Source organism: Chelonoidis abingdonii, chromosome 4 (genome assembly GCF_003597395.2).
Source record: "Chelonoidis abingdonii isolate Lonesome George chromosome 4, CheloAbing_2.0, whole genome shotgun sequence".
NCBI classification, from domain to species: domain Eukaryota; kingdom Metazoa; phylum Chordata; order Testudines; family Testudinidae; genus Chelonoidis; species Chelonoidis abingdonii.
In genome coordinates this window covers 91,653,668-91,677,414 of record NC_133772.1, presented here as the reverse complement: position 1 = coordinate 91,677,414, position 23,747 = coordinate 91,653,668, and the positions used below count along the sequence as shown (strand labels likewise).

Here is a 23,747-nt window from a genome sequence, read left to right as displayed (position 1 = left end):
CCCTGCGCTGCCATTGCTGTGTTCCTGGCTATCTCGGGTGCTGATGGGATGTGGGCAGCAAAGTTTCACCACCGTAAACTGCCCCGGGAGTATTAATCCCTTCCGCTAGAGTCGGTGATGTGCGGGTCTCAGCAGGTTAGGGTGACCACACAGCAAGTGTGAAAAATCAGGACAGGGGGTGGGGGGTAATAGGAGCCTATATAAGAAAAACCCCCAAAAATCAAGACTGTCGCTATGAAATTGGGACATCTGGTCACCCCATGCAGGTGCTGGGGCAAAAGTGGCTCTATAGGTGAAAAGCCTTGTGGTTTGGGAGTCGTGCGCTGAGTTGTGTGGAGTTTGCACTGACTCAGCCTCTTGAGGCCAGACTCTCACTGTGATTACTGTTGGTACAGTATGTGTGCAGCTTTCCGTGACACTGATTTGGATTCAGAGCTTCTGGGACCTGGGATTTTTGTCATTTTGTGCATTTGTATGGTGTGGAGCAGTCTATGCTGCCAAATACATAATAGTTTTATGGCAAAATATGTTAAAGCAGGACTTAAATCTCTGCTTTGGAGAGGTGGCATCCTAAATATGGAAACTTGTACACTACAAAGACAAAGAGTTCTGTGGCACCTTATAGACTAAGACGTATTGGCGCATGAGCTTTCATGGGTGAATACCCGCTTTGTTGGATGTTAGTCTATAAGGTGCCACATAACTCTTTCCTGCTTTTACAGATCCAGGCTAACATGGCTACCCCTCTGATACTCGGTACAAAGACAGTAGATGTTGTTATTGCTGATAGGCTTTGCAGAACAAGGCAAGTTAGACTGGTGGTGATTTGGAGGAGAGGGGGAGCACTTGGTGTGTCTTATCCTAGCTTTAAGCTGTCAGAACAGTCATGTAAGATAACAGCAAATTATAATGTTATTTATTGTTAACAATAATGCTTTCATTAAAGGGTTGTCTGTAAAAGTTAAACAAGGATCAGATCCTTTCTTCTCTGTCTGCTGAAAGATTCTGGGACCATCATTTCTACAACCAGCTGTGCAGCAAGTAAACTGAAATGCCATAATTCAGCGTCTCCCCCAACATGCTCCTGCCTCTGAAGGAGAAGAATATTCCAGGACGGCTCTGTCTGGACAAATAGACAGCTTCAGGAGACAAATTATTTCTTTTTGTATATCTGTGAGAGAGTGAGCGTGCGTTCTCCATTAGCACTATGGATAGAAGGTGTTATGGCTGTGCATCCAAGTTTACTGTCTTCAGAAAAGAGGCAAGTCTCTCTTGAACACTAGATACAAGATCTGGCCCTAAAAAGCCAGTTAGGCAGGCCGCTGAGTGAGATTCCTCGTGGGAGTGTTTGATCAATGCCATCTGAAACTCCAACAGTTTGAGGCCCCTTATAGTAACCCCACCTCCCACTCTCCACTTTACATTCTATAGTTCAAACCTGCTGCGCTTCCTTGGCTCTAAGCACGTGTTTTTGTGTGTGTGTCTGTGTTTTCCTTAATTGTGTGTTAATGACACAGACATGTTAACCTCTCTGTGTTTAAAACGTGTAGGAATTGCTATAACACAGCGGTTCTGAAACTGGGGGTTTTGACCCCATTTTAATGGGATCGGCAGGCTCACATTAAACTTGCTGGGAACTGGGGCCAAAGCCCGAGCCTCATTGTCCCGGGCGATGGGACTTGGGCTTTGGCTTCAGCTCTGGGTGGTGGGGCTCAGGCTACAGGCCCCCTGTCCAGGGCTGAAGCCCTGGGGCTTTGCCTCCCCTCCCTTACTATACTATGGGAGGAGATGGTATTCCTGACTCCAGCAGGTGATCAGCTTATGTCCTAAAGGCTGATACTCTTATGCTGTTTATTCTAACTAGTGTAGCTGCAACTACTATTCTTATTCTTACAAATATTTAATTCTCTTTTTAAACTTACAAACAAGCACATATCCTATCTCTGAAGTACTTTTGATGTGGAAGTTGCTCCTGCCTGGTGCATATCCAGAGAGATGAAGTGGGTATTCACCCACGAAAGCTCATGCTCCAATACGTCTGTTAGTCTACAAGGTGCCACAGGACTCTTTGCTGAGTTTACATTTTACAGAGTTGTTGCAGCCAGCCAGTGAAACCCTTGTGCTTCCTTGTTTCTTCTCAGTGTGGGTGCAAGAACTGTGGGCGGGCGTTCTGCTCAGGCTGCCTTGGGTTCAGCGCCCTTGTTCCCCGTTACGGGAATACTCAGCAGAAGGTGTGCAAGCAGTGTCATGGGGAGCTAAGCAGGTAAGGTGGGAGACTTGGGCACAGTCTGTGTGTTTACATACTCTGTTGTTGTTTTTTTTGTTTCAGCCTCTGGTGTCACAATACAGATTTTGATCTGCTTCCCTTTTTATAACTCCACTTTTCACAGCCACTTGTATGCCATCCATAAACTGACATGCCAAACTAGTCCTTTACTGAGCTGTTACCATGTGGGTTTCAGTTCCAAGTATCCATACTAATGTATAGTACAGGGGTGAGCAAATGTTTTGTCCCAAGGGCCACATCTAGAAATTGTATGGCGGGCCATGAATGCTCATGAAATTGAGGTTGGGGTGCAGGAGGAGGTGAGGGCTCTGGCTGGGCATGCGGGCTCCAGAGGGGGGCCAGAAATGAGGCATTCAGGGTGCAGGAGGGGGCTCCGGCTGGGGTGCGGGGTGGGGGTGAGGGCTCTGGCTGGGGGTGCAGGCTCTGGGGTGGGGCTGGGGATGAGGCATTTGGGGTGTAGGAGAGTGCTCCAGGCTGGTACCAAGGGGTTTGGAGGGCAGGAGGGGGATCAGGGCTGGGGCAGGAGGTTGGGGCGCAGGGCGGTGGCTCAGGGGTGCAGGCTTCGGGCGGCACTTACCTCAATTGGCTCCTGGAAGCAGCGGCATATCCCCCCTTTGGCTCCTACAAAGAGGCGCGGCTGTCTGCAGGCACCACCCCTGCAGCTCCAATTGGCCACGGTTCCCAGCCAATGGGAGCTGCAGGGGTGGTGTTTGGGGTGCGGGCAGTGTGTGGAGCAGAGCCCCTTGGTCACGCCTCAGCATAGGAGCTGGAAGGGGGACATGCTGCTGTTTTTGGGAGCCACTCGGAGCAGCCCCGAACCCTGCTCCCCAGCTGGAGTACCGGAGTGGGGCAAGCCCCAGACCCCACTCCACAGGGGGAGCTCAAGGGCTGGAATAAAATGACTGGTGGGCCGGATGCAGCCCACAGGCTGTAGTTTGCCCACCCCTGGCATAGTATCTGAGCAGCTTGGTGATAAGGTGATTGGAAGTGTTGCCACTAAATCAAAAAACAAACAAAAATAATCCACCTTCACTGTTTCAGAGGCCTAGATGTCATGTATAATCTGAAGATTTAAGGTTTGTGGGATTGATTTTGTTGTAAGAGAAAAAATATTCACAGTCTTCCAGCTTTGAAAGCCTCAGATGCATAGCTGCAGGTTGCATAGTTAAGCACACAAATCAGGACATGCAGAGTTAAGAATAGCATATAATCAGGTATCCTAGATCTCTAACTCAATATGTTGTAATATATAATTATAATAGTTTGTATTCTATAACCATTTCTGTAATATATTATAATGTATAATCGTTTACATTTTAAAACATTTACCTCATATAATTTTGTATTTTGAAAGTGATGTAAGGCACATCTCTTTCCCAAGACTTCCCACTGATTGTGAGCTAGGAGAACCCAGAGTCTTCATCTCCAAGTCTCTCTCCATTCGTTGCCTCTTTCTAACTGCAAGCTGCTGCAGAGAGTGGTGTCTGTGCTCCTCTTATTGTGAAATACTGATGACACATTTTAAACAAAGTAAATTTTGCCCAGGTACTATGGCGATGAGTGCCTTAGCAAAGTGCATCATAATTTCTCTAGATTTGAAAGACGGAGGATGTGCGGTTATAGTATTATCTGGACATCTGTCTGAGGTCTGTGTTTTACAGTTGAGATGTTTGTTTTTGCTTTCCAGAGGAGTGTCTCAGACTAGTACAGTTAGATGGTCTCCACCAGAGAACTACAAAAAGTGAGTTTTGCTAATTAGTCCAGCCTATTTGAATCTTTAGATGGATATTCTTTTGGTTCTTGGCCTCTGTGTTGAGACTGCCAACAAGAAGGTGGGCTTGTGCCATGGACCCGTCTCTGCTTGGAACTGGACTGAGAACAGCAGCTCTTTCAGTTAGGTCACCAAACAGCCACCTCATGGTAATAACTTTTGGCTGCTGTAGACCATGGCTGAATTCAGACCTGTGAGCTGGAACTGAAAGGTTCCATGTTTCATTACTAGTCATCCAGTCTACTTTTTGACCATTTTATATTGGTGCTGCTGTGAGAGGAATGGTTTTCCTTAGTCCTTGGGAGGATCTCTGCTTCCCCAGTCCCTAATCCATCCTAGCAAAGTCAGGAGCAGGAATAAAGGAGTTTTCCATATTCTGTCCTATATCATCTTTCTCTAAATAGCATGTTTGTAGAGGAGCTTGCAGAAGATGCCTTCATAATTCTTGTTCTAAGCACCTGCTCCAAGCTATGCTTGTTTTTTCCTTGTCACAGGCGTGTAGCAGCTCTTGAGGCCAAGCAGAACCAGCTGACGGGTCTGCAGAAAGGCCCTGTGAAACCCCAAGGTGGGGCAGGCTCCAGATATCAGGGGCTGTCAAAGGAGGATCGAGCTATTGCAGAGAGGCTGGAGAGGCTCAAGGAGGAGACAAAGCCCAGTGAGTTTCATAGTACGGTGGAGGCTTCCTGCATCTGAGCAGAGGTTCTGTTGCTGCTGATGAGCTATACAAATATCAAGGGTGGACTGCACAGTCGCAACAGTCGGTGCATTATAGACTAGCCTCCAGTCATGGAAGCTGGTGGGAGAAAGCTGCCCATGGGAGCCAGGTCCTGCCCATGCTATCAGAGCAGTGGATACCTGGGCCCCATTCCCTGGGCTGCTCCTCTCCAACGCACACATTTTGCTGCCCTGGACCTCTGCTTTCTCACTGGTTTGCTTAGTGGAGTCCTTATCTTGCATGTCTTGACACAGTGAAATAAGCTGCTTGTTTACATCTGTCCTGGGCATGTCCCTGTGGAGGATAACATGGTAATGATAGGAACAAAGTGAAACAGGGGACTGCGCACGGTGCTGTTACTGTGTGGCCAAACTGTTGTGCAGAGGTCACACTTGGAAATGCTTTGACTGAAGTACTGGGTCTTGCCAAGGCCAGTGCAGGGCTCCATAGGACTACACTTTGTCCATTCCTGCTTCCAGGAACAAACAAAGGAAAGCTGACTTCAGTCAGCAGTTCTAGGATGCTTGAATGGGAAATGGCAGCAATGGACTCTCTGGCTCGAAAGTGGGAGGTGGAACATGCGTTTCGCTTTCACTCCCAGTTAGGTTAGTGCTGCAAACTTCATGGCTGGGAGATCTACAGAGGAGGAGGCAGTAGTTAGAATTAAGTGGTGGATGATAGCATTAGACCAGTGCCCTAATCATTTCAAGGTACATGAGTCACACAGTAGCAAGACCCTTGTATGTGGACATAGTAACAGGTTTTTATTGGAAGAGACCCCCTTTTTGGAAGAACACATTACAGCAATCAAGAGAGTTTTAAGCAAACCACAGGGGATGTTGGTTATGGCTCTGGCCAATTATTCCTGGTTGTGATCAGTGAAGTGAGGGAGGCTTTTCTTAGCTGTCCAGGGCCCCATTCTCAAAAGAAAAATGTATTCTAAGACATTAAAACTATAAAAGTCATTTGCTTGCTGTAAACAAACAGAGTTGGTCTGAATTGCAGAGTCTATCCCATCTCAAGCTGAGATAGAATCTAGGCTTGCAGCACTGAAGGATGACCCCAGGAAACCCATTCCATCCACACAGGAAATGGAAGACCGTCTGGCTGCCCTGCAGGGAAGAGCCCTTCCATCCAAAACTCCCAGACCGGTAAGATCCCCTGGTCTCCTTGTGTCAGTTCTTGCCAGTTTCTCTATCTGAGCTCTCCCAGCAGTTGTAGTGCCCCAAGAGATTTCAGAGGCATATCAGGCCCTTCCTCCTGCTTCATCAATTCATGTCCACCTGGCTGCTTCAGAAATATACTTATTAGCTGCCAGGTTGTGGTGTAAGAGTCCATTGTCACGCTCCAGAATTGAACTAAGGGTACGTGTTCTTCAGCTTGATGAGGACTCAGAGATGTGAGGCAGTGCCACAAATGGCCCACCAAATGATTGTTAGTTTAGTGCTAGAAGCTGTTGGAAAAGGAGCCTCCCTCCCTGAGACTTTAACGGTTAGGCTGTTAGCTGTTTTATGTGAGTGGACCTGGCTTGAGGGGGAGCATTGTCTGGAGGTTAGAACCTGGCACTGGGAGTCAAGAGTCCAGGTTTCTAGTCCTAGCTCTGCCATCAGCTTGCTTTGTAACTTTGAGAAGAAATCTGTGGCCTGATTTTCAGAAGTGCTGAGAACACACAACTCCCATTGAAGTCAGTGAGATCTCGGGGTGCTCTCCACCTCTGAATATCGAGCTATCAACCTCTCTCTGCTGTATTTTTTCCATCTATGAAAAAAGGTGATAATACTTGCTTACTTCTGAAGGTTGATGTGATGTTCACTAGTGCTTTTAGATTCTTGCTTGAAAGATGACATATCAGCTCAAGGGATTCTTATTAAATAATGAAGTGATCAAATGAATGGCAACTTAAAAAAAACAGATTAATAATAACTAATTTGGTGTGAGACAGGAAAATATTTCCTCTTGAACTGTGAATACGAGACAATGCTAGAAGTTCACCTGTCAAAAGAAAACAAACTTTTATGAACTCATCAATGAAGATAAAACATGGCTTCTGTGTAGAGAGATGTCACAAATGCCTTCCAAGAGTGTGGCACAACATCCCAAACAGTGAACAGAGCACCAAATGTTTAAAACAGTATTTACCTTGAGAAACAGCTGGATCACGTTTAACCGCAAATTTAGGTCGTAGTTGTTTGTATGTTAAAAAAAAAAAATCCAAAACTGAAGTAGGACATTTGCAAAAGTTTCCATAACTTAACCAAAATCAAAATAAACACTCCTCTACAATATTGACAGCTCAAATGTTATAGCCTAGTGATAGGACACATACACTTGAAAGTGAAACTGAGCAGGAATTAAAGTGAAACTGGTTAGCATTCTGTAAGGGACTACAGAAGATTTTGTTACGGCTTAGCTAGGGCTGATCGCCTTCTCAAGGACAGGTTATTAAAGGTTGCTGTGTACTAGTGCATGCTGTATGTAACCGGTTAGAACCGCTTAGCCTGGGAAGCCCGGTGTGTTTGGGAGAGTGTTGCGAGCCCTTGGCCCTTTGCCACAAGAGAGAGCCCCAGCTGTGGGAAAGCTCCCACATGCCTATGTATGAGCTGCTTTACATGCTATTAACATAAAGTTATATTTACCAGAAATTGTTTTGCTGCTTTGGACTCGCTCCCCGCTTTGTGTTAGCAACGTGCAGAGTCCCCGTTGCGGGTGTGTTTTCTTACCTTCATTAAAAGCCATATCACTCACTGTGTGTGTGGGCCTCGTCCTTGCAGAGCACTCAGGCACGTAACACATTCATTGCAAATGTTCATTGCATACTGAGAGAAATGCAAAATAGATTATTAACAATGTCAAGCGTTCTTTAAAACATAAATGTGGGCATTTTTAAAAACAAACCTTATTTTTAACTGGACAGGTTTCCCTTGATGATCCATATAAATTGTAGTGGACTATTTCACTATATAGGGTATTTACATTTTACGGCCAAGATTTTCTAAAAATTGGTACTAACTTTAGGCTTCTAAATCCATATCTAGCTGTAAGCAGGGCCGGCGCTTCCATGTAGGCGGCCTAGGCAATCACCTAGGGCGCCAGGATTATCAGGGGGCGGCATTTTGCCGGGGGGAGGGGTGGCAGGCGGCTCTGGTGGACCTGCAGCAGTCGTGCCTGCGGTGGGTCCCCTGGTCCCGCGGCTCCGGTGGAGTTGCCGCAGGCATTTCTGCAGACGGTCTGCTGCTCCCGCGGCTCCGATGGATCTCCCGCAGGTACGACTGCGGCAGGTCCACCGGAGCCGCGGGACCAGTGCACGGGGCGGCGAAATGGCCGTGCGCCTAGGGCGCTAAAAATACTAGCGGCGGTCCTGGCTGTAAGTGGCCTGATTTTTCAAAGCTATCTATTTATCTTAGGCACTTATAGGTCCTCTATCACTGCAGTTTCTTTGATATATTTATTCTCACAGCACCCCTGGGAGGAAGGGAGGTGTGATTATCCTCATTTTACAGGGGAAACAAAGGCTCAGAGAGATTAAATGCTTGTCTACATGTAAAACACAAAGGCAGTACAGCTTTGCCGCTGCAACTCTTCATTGTAGACACTACCTAAACTGATGAGGGATTCTCCTTTTGGCACAGGTAATCTGGCTCCTGAGAAGTGGTAGCTAGGTTGATGGAAGAATTCTTCTCTCAGCCTAGCACCATCTATACTGGGATTTAGATTGGCTTCACTGTCCCTCCCAAGGGTGTGGTTTTTTCACACCCTTGAGGGATATAGTTATGCTGAGCTAATTTTCTAGGGTAGACCAGGCATAAGTGACTTGCTCATGGTCACACAGGAAGTCTGTGGTGGAGCAGGGGAACTGAACCCATCTTTCTAAATCTCAGTTTAGGTCCTAGCCACACTCTCTCCTTTTTCAAAACAATTTCCACTGACTTACATGGGAGCTGCTGCATGGTTTCCAAACAGTTGTGAAAATTGGACCACTTATTCTGGTGCCTAAGTGTTGGGCCCAGTGTCACAGTAAGAATCAGTATCAGAGCTGGGATTAGATCGCATCAGTTCCTGGCTCCCAGTTCTGTGCTTGGATTAGCTGGTTGACTTCAGTAGAAACTGTGCATGCTCAACATCTCTGAAAATCAGGCCCAAAGCACCTCAAGTTGGGCACCCAGAAACTGAGGCACCTAGCATTAGTGGATGCTTTTGGAAATGTTGGTCCGAATTAGGATAGTCTCATAATTGGTTACACAATTTTTCAGATTTTTCAATTTGTCTCCTTCCATCATCTGTTTAACACTCTCCTACAGCTTTCTCCCATGCACCCTCTCTGTTTTTCCAGGTGCACCAGCCCCCTGATACCAGAACCCAAGTTCAACAGTCTGATGACCTGTTGACCCAGCTGGCTGAGGAAGTTGCCATTGATGAGAGTTATAGTCCAGGAGCCCAGCCTCAAGGTATTTGTTATCATTGGGTTCAAACAGTTTTTCTTAAGGACACTACATACACCATGATGTAATAGCAATTTTTTTTTTTAAGTACATCAGAAGCAGGCAGCCTTCTAAATCAGCAGTGGGGCCACTGGATGATCAAGGTGCTAAAGGAGCGCTCAAAGACAATAAGGCCATTGCAGAGAAACTAAATGAATTCTTTGCATCGGTCTTCATGGCTGAGGATGTGAGGGAGATTCCCACACCTGAGTCATTCTTTTTAGATGACAGATCTGAGGAACTGTCCCAGATTGAGGTATCATCAGAGGAGGTTTTGGAACAAAATGAAAAATTAAATAGCAATAAGTCGCCAAGATGAGCTGGTATTCACCCAAGAGTTCTGAAGGAATTCAAATGTGAAATTGCAGAACTACTAACTGTAGTCTGTAACGTATCATTTAAATCAGCTTCTGTACCAGATGACTGGAGGATAGCTAATGTGACACCAATTTTTAAAAAGGGCTCCAGAGGTGATCCCGGCAATTACAGGCCTGCAAGCCTGACTTCAGTACCGGGCAAACTGGTTGAAACTATAATAAAGAACAATATTGTCAGACATATAGATGAACATAATTTGTTGAGGAAGAATCAACATGGTTTTAATAAAGGGAAACCATGCCTCACCAATCTACTAGAATTATTTGATGGGTGTCAAGAAGCATGTAGACCAAGGGGATCCAGTGGATATAGTGTACTTAGATTTTCAGAAAGCCTTTGAGAAGGTCCCTCACCAAAGGCTCTTATGCAAAGTAAGCTGCCATGGGATAAGAGGGAAGGTACTCTCATGGACTGGTAACTGGTTAAAAGATAGGAAAAAAGGGTAGGTATAAATGGTAAGTTTTCAGAATGATGAGAGGTAAATAGAGGTGTCCCCCAGGGGTCTGCACTGGGCCCAGAGCTATTCAACATATTCATAAATGATCTGGAAAAAGGGGTAAACAGTGAGGTGGCAAAATTTGCAGATGATACAAAATCACTAAAGATAGCTAAGACTCAGGCAGACTGTGAAGAGCTACAAAAGAATATTTCAAAACTGGGTGACTGGGCAACAAAATGGCAGATTAAATTTAATATTGATTAAAAACAAAGTAATGCACGTTGGAAAGCATAATCCCAACTATTCATATGAAATGATGGGGTCTAAATTAGCTGTTACCACTCAAGAAAGAGATCTTGGAGTCATTGTGGATTGTTCTCGGAAAACATCCACTCAATGTGCAGCGGCAGTCAAAAAAGCAAACAGAATGCTGGGAATAATTAAGAAAGTGATACATAATAAGACAGAAAATATCATGTTGCCTCTATATAAATCCATGGTACACCCATGTCTTGAATACTGTGTGTAGATGTGGTCGCCTCATCTCAATGAAGATATATTGGAATTGGAAAAGGTTCAGAAAAGGGCAACAAAAATTATTAGGGGTATGGAACGGCTTCCATATTAGGAGAGATTAATAAGACTGGGGCTTTTCAGCTTGGAAAACAGCTGGCTAAGGGGAGATATGATTGAGGTCTATAAAATCATGACTAGTGTAGAGAAAGTAGATAAGGAAGTATGGTTTACTACTTCTCATAACACAAGAACTAGAGGTCACCAAATGAAATTAATAGGGAGCAGGTTTAAAACAAATAAAAGGAAGTATTTCTTCACACAATGCCCAGTCAGCCTATGGAACTCCTTACCAGAGGATATTGTGAAGGCCAAGACCATAACAGGGTTCAAAAAAGAACTAGATAAATTAATGGAGGATAGGTCCATCAATGGCTATTAGCCAGGATGGGCAGGGATGGTTTCTATAGCCTCTGTTTGCCAGAAGCTGGGAATGAGCAATGGGATGGATCACTTGATGATTACCTGTTCTGTTCATTCCCTCTAGGGCACCTGGTACTGGCCACTGTCGGAAGACAGGGTACTGGCTAGATGGACCTTTGGTCTGACCCAGTAGGGCCATTTTTATGTTCTTGTGTGTGTTATAATGAGAAGGAAGTAGGTACCTCCCAAAACACCAGGATTAAAAGTGTGCCAAGTATTCTGCCTTATCCCTACCTCCCCCTTACCAACACACAACGTTGACCAAGAGCAGCAGCCCAGACCTATGTTGGTTTGCCATTGTCCCAGGCCGTGTGGTTACGTTTCCCTTTTCAATGGTAATATTGTTGGATTATTTTTCTCTATTTTTTATGGTAGCCCAGTCTGGGGAGGAACAATTTTTAGAATTTCCAGTCCTTCCATGTTCTATTAGATGGTTCACATGATAGTAGTAAGATCTTGGGACAATTGTCTGGCCAGAGCCATGCCCAACATCCCCTGTGGTTTGCTTAAAACTCTCTTGATTGCTGTAATGTGTAATTCTGAAAAGGGTGTCTTCTTCCATGGGACCCCAGTAAAAACTGCACTGTGACTCAGTTACTATGCCCACATACAAGGGTCCTTCTACTGTGTGACTTATTTACCTTGAAACTCATCGGTACTTTTAGCTATGGAAAAGAGAGAGCTGTGCAGCAGAACAGCAGCTATCTCCAGAATATGAGACAAGAGTTCTGTTACTTTTAGTCCATTCTTTTAATGGCATGGGCTATGCCTGGAGAGGGTTGCCATTGTAACACCTACATGCTCTATCTGGCTGTGTTCCAGCTGTTAATACCCAGACCCTGAATGATCTCAATCGGAGAAGTGAGGGTGGCATCAGCACTGCTGATCTGGACCCAAAACAGCTGGAGGAGGAGAAGAATAAACTTCTGGCAGAGGCTGCTGCTGAGCTGAGGGAGGAGAACACTAGGGAGGAGAAAATCCTAGAAGTTGCAAAGAAACTGGCAGCACTCAGAGGCCAGGACCCTGAGAAAGGTGAGTAATAGGAAGAAACACTAGGTTGTGCTGAAGAAGAACAGGACAGTGTTAGCTTGGTGGTAGCGTCTCTTTGTCATGCTGGGAGAAGTTGGAGCTTTTACATGAAGATTAACCTCCATTTAGCAATGGGAAGACGTTATAGCTGGAGGGAATCACATCTTTACTAGAAATGGACAGTCCTTTGATGACAGGATTTGGGGTCCAGTTGTTAAGCTCTATGGAGTAGTCCAGGATTATGAAAACTAGGGGTTGAGGCCCACTAGGGGTGAAGCTGTGTGGATGAACTCCCTTTGCCCCATACCCAACCACTAATTCTAAAGTGCCAAGACTTGTTTAATTATGCCCCTTTAAATGCATTTTTTTCCTTCCTTCACCCCCAACTTTTGGAAAAAAAAATGTTCTCTCTCTTCCAACCAGACCCATCCCAAAAGGAGATGCCGGTGTGCGTTCCCTTCAGTGTACCATTTGCTTTGCAAAACCCAGTATTGGGTTGAAGGTTGTGATGCAAGATCAAATTCAACTTCCCATGCTGAGCACAGACAGTGTACCTTGAGATGTGAAATGGCAACAGGTGCTATTCTGGTGTAGCTCACTGTAGCCTCATAACTTTCCACTCCTCTTGCAGTTACTCTGGAAGACTATAAGCTCCCTGACAGTGATGAGGAGCTGACGGAGGAAGAAGCCATTCAGCGAGTCCTAAAACAGGTCAGGAACAGCTGTTGGGACTCCGCTTGCTTTCCTCTTAAATAATCCTAGCATTTTTATTACCTATTTAGTGTGCAATGACCCTGTCGTCTGTCCCTGCGCCAGGGTCTTGCTCTCTCAGATCTTTCACATCTAAAGCTAACTCCACCTCAAAGTGATTAGCAGAGCAGTTCTATAGCCCAGCTGGCTAAGGTTGCAGACTATGTTCTGCCGTTGTGTGCATCTGACTTGCCCTTTCTTGGTTCCTTCCTATGTGGATATGTGACTTCCCTGTCTTGACAGCCCCATGTATCTCTGGAGTTTGCCACAGAACGTAGGTCCTGATAGCCATGGAGTACACAGTCTGTTTTTTCCCTTTCATGCACACATTCTTTTTTCTCTCTCCCTCTCTCTCTCTCTCTCTCTCATCCCTTTTCTCTGTTGATTGCTACTCATCTGATGTCCCTGCCCCTAGGCAAGAGATGATGTACTGCAGCTCGCTTTATAAAGGCAGTTCTCCCTCCCTGCAGACCTCTCAGCTATAACATTTGGGCTTCTCTAGAGAATTTGGTGATTAAGGGAGGGGAAAGAAGTTTTGCTCCAGTAGAGAGGCTAACGTAGGAGTTTGAAACAAAAGACTTCTTGCTTTCTTTTGTTCCCAGCTCACTGAGGAAGCAGCTCTGGATGAAGCAAGCGGCTTCAACATCCCTGCCGATCAGGCCACCCACCCAGCAACCTCACAGCAGAACACAGCCAAGAAAGCAAAGCTAAAGGTCTGTGAGCAGTCGAGCCCTCTTGAAATGACCTGTTCCAGTTCCTGATACAATACAGCTCTGTGTAACTCAAATCTCAGTCCTGTTCTGAGGCTGCCTTACAGTGGTACTTACTGTACAGTAAGTTCCCAAAACCAGAGCATGGAGAAGAGCTACCAACCTGCTTTCCCTAAGTTGGTAAGCTGAGGAGGTGAATGGCTCAACCGGCTTTTCCACGGCCAGTCAACATGACTGTACTTTGCTTCTCCCCCTTGCTGGTCAGCTTTAACAGGGCTCTCTATCTGGAGCATGGCTCCTTGAAAACCAGCCATCTGCAGGATTGGATGGCACCCTCTGCAATCAGAGGACCTGGTCAGTATATAGTCAGCGAGGAAGATACAAAAGAAGGGATTCCTAACCCATCAGTGTAATTACACAGAACATAAGCTACAGTCTACTACTAGAGAGCCTGATCCTGCACTGCTGAGGTCAATGGGAGCTTTTCCATTGGCTCTATTGGGTATAGGATCAGGTTTGTAAAGAGCAGTAGTAATCAAGTGCCTGTGTTCTTTTATAATGTCAGTGCATGGAATTAGTTAAAGGATACCATATATTGATGGCTATTCCAGCCTGTAACATAGCAGCATGTACACGATCTCTGTTATATGTCAGAAGAATCAAATGAATCTGTGATCTCCATGTAATTGAAATCTGTCCTCAGTGAGAAAACATCTTTAATTACAGATGTTACCAATGTGTCAGTGTTAAAGCTTTCTGACCCTGACCTTTCACGATCATTAGTGTGAATGTAATTATATTATTATAAAAACAAACATCATTAGGGCTGGGCCAAATTTTTTTGACCAAAAGATTTTGCAGATTTGCCTCATATGCCAAATAGTTTTGGTTGGGGAAAAAAGAAAAATGCTCAGAAAATTGAAAAGTTTAGTTTTCTGACACTTTCAAAATGAAATGGTTTGATTTTTTTTAATTTAAAACAATTTTTTTATTAGAAATTTCCTTCAGTTTTATTAAGAAAAATAAAAACATTAAACCTCTAAATCTAAACCAAAGTTTTTGTTTCAGGTAAAATTAAACATTTAACTCAACCTGAAACAAGATTGTTTTCAATGTTTTCGTTTTGCTAAAATGTTCAAAAGAATTTCACTTTGGATCAACCTGATACAATTTAAAAGAATAAATAAATTCGGAACTACCACCAAACAGAAAAATCAGTTATTCACCCAGCTCCATTTATTCTTTTGCTGGGAAACAGTTTTTGCAATCTTTGAAGAATGTTCTGACACTTTCTCCAAATAGATATGTGGCTTCTGGAGTGCTAAGCTTCTACTTGTGACTCTTTATCTTAGACAAGGTAAGTGGGGTAATATCTTTTATCGAACCAACTTCTGTTGGTGAAAGAGAGAAGCTTTCAAGCTCCGCAGAGCTCTTCTTCAGATGTTTCTCACGAACAGAAGTTGGTCCGATAAAAGATATTACCTCATCCACCTTGTCTCTCTCATATCCTGGGAACAACATGGCTACAACAACACTGTTATCATCGCAAGGGCAGTATAAATCTAAGGAGACCGATGGTCTTGTAGTTAAGGCATTGCACTTGGGAGATTTTGAGTTCCATTCAGAGCGCCACCACAGAATTCCTGTGTGACCCTAGGTAAGTCACAGAGCCTCTCTGTCTCGATTCCCCATCTACAAAGTGGAGAGAGAGTAATACTTCCTTTCCCCCACCCCTTGTCTGTCTGGGCTGTTTAGATTGTAAGCCCTTTGCAGCAGAGATTGTCTCTTCTTGCCTGTACAGTGCCTTGCCTAGTGAGATCCTGACCGGAGCCTCTAAGCATTGCCATTTGCCACAACACAGATAATAACTGTAGATGGATGTTGGTGATATCAAACAAGCAGGAGAAGCTATCTACCTATCACAAAGATAAAAGCACATGCAATCTGGGTGGGAGCATTTATTTTTTAGTTAGGGAATTAGGTAAATGCATGTGCAAACAAGTGCTTGGACTCCAGGCAAGCTTGCTGTGTAGAGTTTGGTGTCTGAAAAGGTTGGACACCCTTGATGTAAAGACACTGAAGTAGTATATGTGTAATTATGACTAGCATATATTAGAACAGGGGTAGACAACCTATGGCACAGGTGCCGAAGGCGGCATGCGAGGTGATTTTCAGTGGCACTCACGCTGCCCAGGTCCTGGCCACCAGTCTTGGGGGCTCTGCATTTTAATTTAATTTTAAATGATGCTTCTTAAACATCTTAAAATCCTTATTTACTTTACATACAACAATAGTTTAGTTATATATTATAGACTTATAGAAAGAGACCTTCTAAAAACATTAAAATGTATTACTGGCACGCAAAACCTTAAATTAGAGTGAATAAATGAAGACTCGGCACACCACTTCTGAAAGGTTGCTGACCCCTGTATTAGAATGTAAGTGCTGTATGTCTCTGTTCTGGACAGAATCACACTGTAAAAACCCTCCCCAGTTGCTGTCCCAGGTGAGACGATCCTCACCCAGCACAGTTCAGTCTAATTATCCTAAATTATCCCAATCTGACCCCTGATTTTTATTTATCTGATTTATTCCTGTATTAGATCCAAGCTCCAACTGCCACAGCTAGTGCTAAGAAATCCATCCCAATTGCTAAGGCAGAAGACAGTGATGAAGAGGAGTTACCATGGTGCTGTATCTGCAATGAAGATGCCACATTGCGCTGCCATGACTGCGATGATGATCTCTACTGCCAGCGATGCTTCCGGTAACTGTGATAACGCCTTTTGGCTAGAGATACCCATCAAGATGAAACCTAGTTCTCCATGCCAAGTTAGAATAACAGAAGTGTAGAACTAGAGGGGACCTCAAGAGGTCATCTAGTCCAGTCCCCTGCACTCATGGCAGGACTAAGTATTATCTAGACCATATCTGACAAGTGTTTGTCTAACCTGTTCTTAAAACTCCAATGACTGAGATTCCGCATCCTCCCTAGGCAATTTATTCCAGTGCTTAACAACCCGGATAGTTAATTTTACCTCATGTCCAACCTAAACTGCACTTGCTGCAATTTAAGCCCATTGCTTCTTGTCCTATCCTCAGAGGTGAAGGAGAACAATTTTTCTCCCTCCTCCTTGTAACAGTCCTTTATGTTGCATGGTTTAGTGGGTGTTTCTTCTACTAAACAGAAGAGAAGGAGAAATTTGAGATGCTCAAGAATCAGATTGTTACCTCGCCCTTTCAGGAAATAGTTTTATAGCACCATTAATTTAGACTAGCTAGCATGGAAGTACAAGCTCTATCATCATGCTTCAGGGCATAAACTGAGATCAGGAAACAATGTTCCTTTCGTACTGTAGTAGTGCATGCTCTAGGTGTATCATGGTGAGGATGTTATGCCTTTTTCTGTAGCAAGTTACACTAGCCACTGCTGAAGACAAGATGTGTGAGACCATTGTTCAGGTTTGGAGATTACTGTGGTTTGTTAATGACCTTGAAGGATGGGTCAGAACAGACTCACTGGCAGAGAGATCAGCTAGGAGGAAAGTGTGGGATCTACAAGGATAGAACCGTGGCCATAGACTATGTAAAATTTCCTTTTTTTTCTTAATTTGGTGATTCCTGAAGCACTTGAAATTGGAGAGTCTTTATATTTTGTGTACCAAAGACTTCTAGCTTTCAGTCAAGCAATGCAATATTTGCAATTTTAACTTTTAAACACCTAAGGCTTTTGCATTCTGGCAGCATGTTATAACTCTCTGGTTTAAGAAGTTATTTCCCTTCAGTGCAAGACTGTTCTGTCTTGGCTTCTAATTTTATTTTCATCATTATTTCTCTTTCTGAAGCACTGGAGTTGCTTGATTTCCAAGGGTAGTGTTGTATGGACACTGACTAACTTGAAGTGTGAAACAGAAACCAGATGGTAGATTGAGATGATCTCTGATGTTCATTCTGTCATTTCATGGCCTGTTGATGGTTCTGCAGAAACCAATGCAATGGAGGGGGTGGTGAGAGTGAATATATTAAAATAATAAGGACATGCCTAACTGTCAATGCTAAATAAGTTTAAGAAGAAACACATCAGCCAGATAACGGAGCAGTAAGAGGCAGAGAAGAGAAAAGCAGCAGAGTGGCAGGGTATTAAATTAAGTCGGCTGTACGCTGAAGATCAGGGTTTGTGTCTTCAGTCAGTAAATAACCCTTCCTGCCTGAAATTGAGCAGAAATGAATTGAGCAGGATTTTGCCCTCTGCAATTCATTTGCAGTGCCATATGCAACAGATTATAATCACAGCTCTTATTACATGCCTCTTACCCACTGTCCTGAGAATGCAGCAGAGAGTCTTGTGGCACCTTATAGACTAACAGACGTATTGGAGCATGAGCCATCTGACGAAGTGAGTATTCACCCACAAAATCTCATGTTCTAATACGTCTGTTAGTTTGTAAGGTGCCACAGGACTCTTTGCTGCTTTTACAGATCCAGACTAACACGGCTACCCCTTTGAAACTTGTCCTGAGAATGTATCACTAATTACATGAACATGAATATTTCAGAGAGACCCTTTGTCATTTCTCTCTCCAGAAGTCAGAGAACAGAGTGAAGTTTTCTGAGTTAGCAGGCAGTCTTCCTCTTCATAAAGAACTTTCCAGGGCGATTTTAAAAAAAACTCAGCTGTCAGTCTTGATAAAACCAATGGTGGCCTGAGAGAGAACTCCTCTGTTAGTCAAAAGTATCGGTGGGGATTGTCTCTTGCTTGCATTAGCTGGATGAGGCTCTGTGCAGCTGCTACAGCTGGGTAGGCTGGTCTGCACAATCTACCTTCAATTCTTGTTTGCCTTTCAGGGAAGGCCATGATGAGTTTGACCGGAAGGAGCACTGCACATCTAGCTATCATCCTCCTTGTAAGCAGAAATGAGTCCTTGAGCTGTGAAAAGGGAAGAAGATGCAAAACAGAGATACAGAGGGCGTTGTCAAGATGGGAAGAGTCCGCGAGGGCATGTGCTTGCTACCAAAACAGAGGATCTTTTGAACAATTTGAGGAACTTCTGTAATTCCAGAGAAGCTTGGCTAAAATGTGACTCTCCTCCCCAAGCATAGCCAGGGAAACATGGCTGGGAATGAAGTGCATGCTCTGCATACATGAGAGTTTAAGCCAGTGGAACGTTAGAAAATGGATGAGTTGATATAAATGTAAATAGCGTGAGTTTAAAATGGGGCATTTGGATGATGGTAAAGCTAGGGAAAGAGCATGAATTTAAGCCATTGTGAGACTGCGTGATGAATAATTTCCTGCTTTTGCTAATAATTTACACATTTTGTTCAAAAAAGATGACAAGGCAAGTTAAATTAAGAAAAGATAAAATTCTTCATGGCTTGATCAGATAGGTGATAAGATCTGCAAAGTGTAATAAAGGAATGTGTGTAGGGAAAGCTCTTGAGAATTTCTGAAATTATTTTACAGGGTGTCATCCTGCAGTCATGCCCTGTGACCTCAGTTCTAATGCCAGATGGATCAAAAAATGAAATGAAAGGCCTTGCTGTTTTTTGACATACTCTGGCTGGATGTGAGAGGACATGAGGTGACATAAAACTGTAGTATAGCGTTGCTGGGGGCTTGCTAAACAGCAGCTGTGTTCTTATAGACTCGTAGGTCAGAAGGGACCAATATGATCATCTAGTCTGACCTCCTGCACAAAGCAGGCCACAGAACCCTACCCATCGACTTTTATAACAACCCCTAACCCATGACTGAGTTATTGAAGTCCTCAAATTTGTGGTTTGAAGACCTCAAGCTGCAGATGGTTTGAAGACCTCAAGCTGCAGGAATCCACCCCCAGCAAAAGCGACCCATGGCCCCACGTGCAGAGGAAGGCGAAAACCTCCAGGGCCTCTGCCAATCCGCCCTGGAGAAAATTCCTTCCGACCCCAAAATATGGCGATTCAGCTAAACCTGAGCATGTTGGGCAAGACTCACCGCCCAGCACCCAGGAAAAAATTCTCTGTGCAGTAACTCAGTTCCCATCCCATCCAACATCCGCCTCACAAGACCATTGAGGCAGACTTATTCTGCTGAATAATCCAAGATCAGTTGCCAAATAAAACTATTTCCCATTCATATCATCCACCTCCAATACCTATGCCAAGCTTAGTCTTAAAGCCAGATAAGTCTTTTGCCCCAACTACTTCCCCGAAGGCGTTCCAGAACTTCACTCCCCTAAATGGTTAGAACCTTCGTCTAAATTTCAGTCTAAACTTCCTAAATATCCAGTTTGTACCCCATTTGTCTTGTGCTACATTAGTACTTTAGCTTAAATAATTCCTGCCTTTGCCTTTCTTCCTGTCTTTTCTAAACAGCACATAGCCTTCAATACCTGTACTCCAGTCATGAGTACTATTCCACCAGGTTTCTGTTATCCCTATAATATCCGGTTTCACTTCCCCAGTAGTGGCTGCATTTTATTGGTGGATGATGTCATTCCTGTATCAGAAAAGCATTCTGGAGTCCGTCAGGATGGAAGGTGCTTTATAAATGTAAAATACTAATAATGAACTGAATTCTATTGTCAAATAGGTATGTGAGAATTCTGTTGAAGTCAATGAGAGTTGTACACATTTGTCTGAGAGCAGAATTTGGCCTGATACGATTATTAGAATCACTGGTAGACTAAAGATACTACCCTCTGCTATCTCCACTGCCCCCACATATTTCTGTTCCTATGAATGAATACATTAAATGGAGCTCTATTCTTACCCATCTCTGGTGCCTGTCCTGGTGCACATCACAGATCCCTAAGACCAAAGTCATTGGGGTTATGCACTGACCTGGCAAAATTCACTCTCTCTAATACAGTTCTGAGTAAGCCATAACTGGCTGAAGTTCTGTTTCTATTAACAGTGGCAGTGCCTAACTCCTTAGTACAGAGCTTTGGCATAGCTGAGTAGGAAAGGTTTTGGATTATTGTGATATAATGCTGACAAAAAGCCCAGCACTCACAAGATGATGATAAACAGTTCCTGGTCTGAGGAGGTTAGGCTAAAAGAGGAAAACCAAGATTCATTTCTGGGTTTTACTGCATAGGAGTGGGAGCCATTTCATAATTATTGGACTGGAATGATTACTCAGATAGCTAACCACCTACACTTACAGAAAGGATCTGCCTTGTTCCCTTTGTGACTCAGTATTTTCAGGGGGCGAGGGGAGTTACTGCTGTTCAAATGTCCACTATCTGTCTGATTTTTAAGAGGCGTCTCTGTGTAGTATTTGTCCAAACCGCTCCAGCCGTAGGTCTTAATCCTGACTCCCCTCCAGATTTTCAGACTATATGCATTCAATTCTTTGCTTCACAGCTACTTCTCTTAAACACCTAACCCTGACCTGTGGGTTAATTACACCTAGGTGAGCCTCAGCACCATCCCATTGAACTTCCTGGATTCCTCAGCCACAGTTGAACTTGTAGCTATTTATACAGTAAACCAGGGTGACCCTGTGAGCCCTAACAAGTGAATCTCATGAGGAAAACAATTGGTAGTTACAGCTTGAGCCAGCCTGCTGGCTTGCCCAGGGTTCCAAACTGGTTTCTGTGGGCTCATCTCATTGAACCCAGAAAGACATGTCCTGGCACTGACGTTTAATACCTAGTCACGTGTGGGAGCTTCTCTTTACTTGCGTTCGTCACACAGACTGATCCTCCCCTCTCCACAGAAAGTGAACTTTTGTGGATGCTGTGTGATAATGGGCCTTTTCTGTGACCTTCCCCTTGAAATGCATTAGACTCCATCACTAGCTGATCAACTTCTATAGTGTGGGGAAAGAGGGCTGTTTGCAGCAGGATAGACAGACTAACCTTTTGGTTTTCTCTTTGGGAAAAGACAAATAATGTGACCCTTATTTAAGAAGCATGCTTTTAAAGAGTCATATGGATAAAGCCCTGAACAGCTTCCCATGGACTGGTGTGGTTATAGCCTTGGCCACTGCTTTGAAAATACTCAGCAAAAGCTATGAAATCCCAAGCTGTGCAAATGAAGGTGCGAGCACTGTATCTGCAAAAGAAACGAAATTGGGATTGTGCCCTTTTTCGCTTCTTGATGAAGGATAGAAAGGGCCTGAGAGGGTTTTCTCTCCCCGGAATGTTGATTTTCTGCATTTGAAATATCAGATCTTGCCCTTTTTGGCTGGAGAATCGAGAATGATTATGACATCAGAAGAGTTTAAAACCTGAATATTTGAGAGAGGAGCTCAGAGGTGGTGTTAGGAACACGATTCAGGGGGAAATCTTTCTTTCATTTCAAGGGCTAAGATATACAAATATTCCCATGCAATACTTGCAACTCAACCCTGGCAGGCTTGAGCTAGTGCCTGAGAACCAGGATAATAAAAATAACTAGAAATGGATTGTAAACAACAGCAAAATTGGCTAGTCTATTTTCATGGTCCAGGCCAAAATAAATCCAAACAATAAACAACAACATACTAAATTTAAAGAATTCTTTCCACTGAAAAAAAGACTTGCAATTTTGTACATTTTTTTTAATATGATTTTTTGAACTTAACAGATCCTCTTAATTTTCCCTCTCTATTGTATTGATCTGGGAAATCAGAATGGATTTTTGGAGCAGTTCCTGGCTGATAGGCAAATATATTTTGAGACAAAATTTTAACATTACTTAGCCAAGTCCCTGAGGTTTTTCAAACCCCATATTCATGCTAGGGCTTGACCTGAATTGTGTGGGGTTTCATTTAGAGTTTGGGTCTCAAGAATTACCGTGTTTGGGGCTGGTGCACCAGCACTACAGCACGGAGGGCTTGACTGCTTCTCCCCACTCGGACTGTGTCTGCTGAGGAGAGCATGTGAAGGCAAAGTAAACAGGACACATGGATTATTTTTAAAAATACCTTCCCGAACCTGTTTATAACAATCCCTGACCCACAGCTTGGCCCAAGTCCCTTCATGGCACCCAGAGTAAAGGCAGGGGGTAGGAGGTGGGTGGTGGGTCCAGCATAAGGATAACATCCAGGATGGTGCAAGGGGAGAGGCATTTCAGCTCCTTCATGCTTTCCCTAGTCAAATATGGTTCGACAAGCAGAATCCATGGCCAGCAGAATACAAGCGAAGGCTTGCCCAAGTGCACATCTGTGTTCCCATGGCAGCTACGTGAACCTCTGGGGATTGTCGTAACTCTAGTTCAGTCCGCCCAGCTTATTGCCTATCCCTTATCAAAACTGGATCTTCCACCTTCACCTCAGTTTGATCCTTTGCTATTTTTGACTAAGCTCCTGGCCTGGCAGAGACCAGACTAGTTTGTAAAACAGGTGTTGGGCAAGAAAGATCATAACTGGCTTTGTCAGGAAAACTTCCAACATTTTAATCAGCTCTCAGTGGATTAATGAACTCTTTGGCTGGGCTAGCCTCTGCCCTACTCTCTGAGTGGGCAGTGAAATGGTAAAGGTCAGAACCTTTACACAGAACTGGTGTAAATCAGTGTAGATCTATTGACTTCAAGGCAGCTGTGGCAATTTACACTAGCTAAGGCTCTGGCCCAGCATCACCTCTGATCTTTTCAGCATTTTAACTTTTTATTTAGTTTGTAGAATTGAGCTTTGAAGGGAAGTTTTCAAGATTATTCTGTGCGCCAAGGCCAGACGATGGCCTGCCAAGCATGTGTCAAGGTCCCAACACTGGCACAGGAAGGACATACCCATGACTCAATACTCCCACGTGGGCATGCTGATGGGCATACAGCTGGCACATAGCGAATGTGGCACAGTCACGCTTTTATCACACTGCAGGTGAGGCTTGAAGTACCTTTAGAGCTAGGTATGAACTTGGCGGGATAAGTCTCCCAAGACTGGCTATATGGCCAGGGCCAGGGCAACCATTTAGGCGACCTAGGCGGTTGTCTAGGGCACTAGGATTTTCTTCGGCAGCGATCCCGGTGGCCGCATCTTCGTCCGCCCCAGTTGCCACCGGCATTTAGGCAGAGGGAGCTGGGACAGGGGGGCGTGGGGAGGGCTGCCTGCAGCAAGTAAAAGGGGAGGGGCGGCACGCAGGGGAACTTCCTGCCCCAGCTCACTCCTGCTCCACCTCCTCCCTGAGCACAGTGGCGCTGCTTCACTTCTCCCGCCTCCCAGGCTTGCGGCACCAATCAGCTTAGGCGCCGCAAGCCTGGGAGGTGGGAGAAGTGAACCAGCTA

General features: G+C 44.4%; 1 protein-coding gene across 2 annotated transcripts; it reads left to right on the top strand.

Annotated features, from left to right (window-relative positions):
* Nucleotides 1-47: 47 nt before the first annotated feature.
* On the top strand, nucleotides 48-18,986 carry ZFYVE19 (zinc finger FYVE-type containing 19). 2 transcript variants are annotated; one of them, XM_032769053.2, is made up of 12 exons: nucleotides 50-135; nucleotides 947-1,261; nucleotides 2,142-2,263; nucleotides 3,975-4,028; nucleotides 4,553-4,713; nucleotides 5,779-5,924; nucleotides 9,104-9,218; nucleotides 11,887-12,096; nucleotides 12,725-12,804; nucleotides 13,446-13,556; nucleotides 16,157-16,320; nucleotides 18,399-18,986. In XM_032769053.2, exons 2-12 carry the CDS (start codon nucleotides 1,208-1,210, stop codon nucleotides 18,469-18,471), a joined length of 1,290 nt encoding a protein of 429 aa, XP_032624944.1. In that variant the 5' UTR covers nucleotides 50-135; nucleotides 947-1,207; the 3' UTR covers nucleotides 18,472-18,986. The 2 variants fall into 2 exon arrangements, with proteins under 2 accessions (XP_032624947.1, XP_032624944.1); XM_032769056.2 differs by lacking the exon at nucleotides 947-1,261 and having other exon boundaries at nucleotides 48-135.
* The last annotated feature ends 4,761 nt before the right edge of the window (nucleotides 18,987-23,747 follow it).